General features: G+C 41.7%; 1 protein-coding gene across 1 annotated transcript; it reads left to right on the forward strand.

Moving 5' to 3' along the window:
- LOC102838545 (olfactory receptor 2T27-like) lies at positions 1-570 on the forward strand (the record flags this gene model as incomplete). The annotated part of the gene is made up of 1 exon (XM_006874477.1): positions 1-570. A coding segment is annotated over one exon (570 nt), but the record flags the coding sequence as incomplete, so codon positions are not given.
- Positions 571-1,055: the final 485 nt, after the last annotated feature.

Consider the following 1,055-nt stretch of genomic DNA (forward strand, 5'->3'; position numbering starts at 1 on the left):
CTGCGGTATTCGGTCATTATGAGTCACACTATCTGTACACAGATGGTCATTGGGTCCTGGTTGGGAGGGGCAGTAACTTCCCTGGTTCATACAGCCTATGCCATGCACTTTCCCATCTGTCATCCTCGAGAGATTCCTCATTTTTTGTGTGAAGTCATGGCCCTCCTGAAGCTCACTTGTGAGGACATTTCAGCCTATGTAAAATCAGTGGTAATTTCAAGCTTTCTTGTGGTTCTCATTCCCTTGAGTCTCATCCTGACCTCTTACACACTCATCTTCCTCGCTGTCCTCCGCATGAACTCCCCTGAAGGCAGGAACAAAGCTCTGGCTACCTGTTCCTCCCACCTCTGTGTGGTGAGTCTCTACTTTGGCCCCGCCATATTGGTCTACATGAGGCCTGGTTCTTCTAAGACACCCAAATTAAACCAGTCTCTCTTTATGTTTAATGCCATTCTTACCCCTATGCTTAACCCTCTCATTTATAGCTTGAGAAACAAGGATGTTATAGCAGCTGTGAAAGGTATAATCATTAGTAGATGTCCCCTGGGGAAGACAAAAAGCTGCACCTGATTATAAGCTTATGTTGACATCTTGTTTTCAATTGCTTTCAGGAGCCTTTAGAGTTTTACAAATTCTGTCATGAGAATCAAAAAAATATTAGAGGCATTTGCTTCAACACCCTTGTTTTGTAGAAATCAATACGAATAAAAGATAAAATCACTTATTTATGGCCTCAGTGTACCATCACAAAAACCAGTTCTTCTGACACAAAATTCTGAAAGCACACTATTGCTGTTATGTGCTATTGAGTCCATTCTGACTCACATTGACACTATATAAGGTTTCTGAGGAGCAGCTGGTGGGTTTGAACTGCCATCCTTGTGATTATCAGTCCAATGTTTATCCTACAGCACCACACCAGGAATCCTCTCTAAATAATAGTGTCATTTTGCCTAAATATTCATGTGCCTAAACACATCTATGAAAAGAAAGAAAGTTGTAAGCCATTCCTAAGACCAATGAGAGAGCTCATAACTTCAAAGTGGGCTCAGAAA

This window comes from Chrysochloris asiatica, unplaced genomic scaffold, assembly GCF_000296735.1.
Source record: "Chrysochloris asiatica unplaced genomic scaffold, ChrAsi1.0 scaffold00279, whole genome shotgun sequence".
In the NCBI taxonomy this organism is placed as follows: Eukaryota; Metazoa; Chordata; class Mammalia; order Afrosoricida; family Chrysochloridae; genus Chrysochloris; species Chrysochloris asiatica.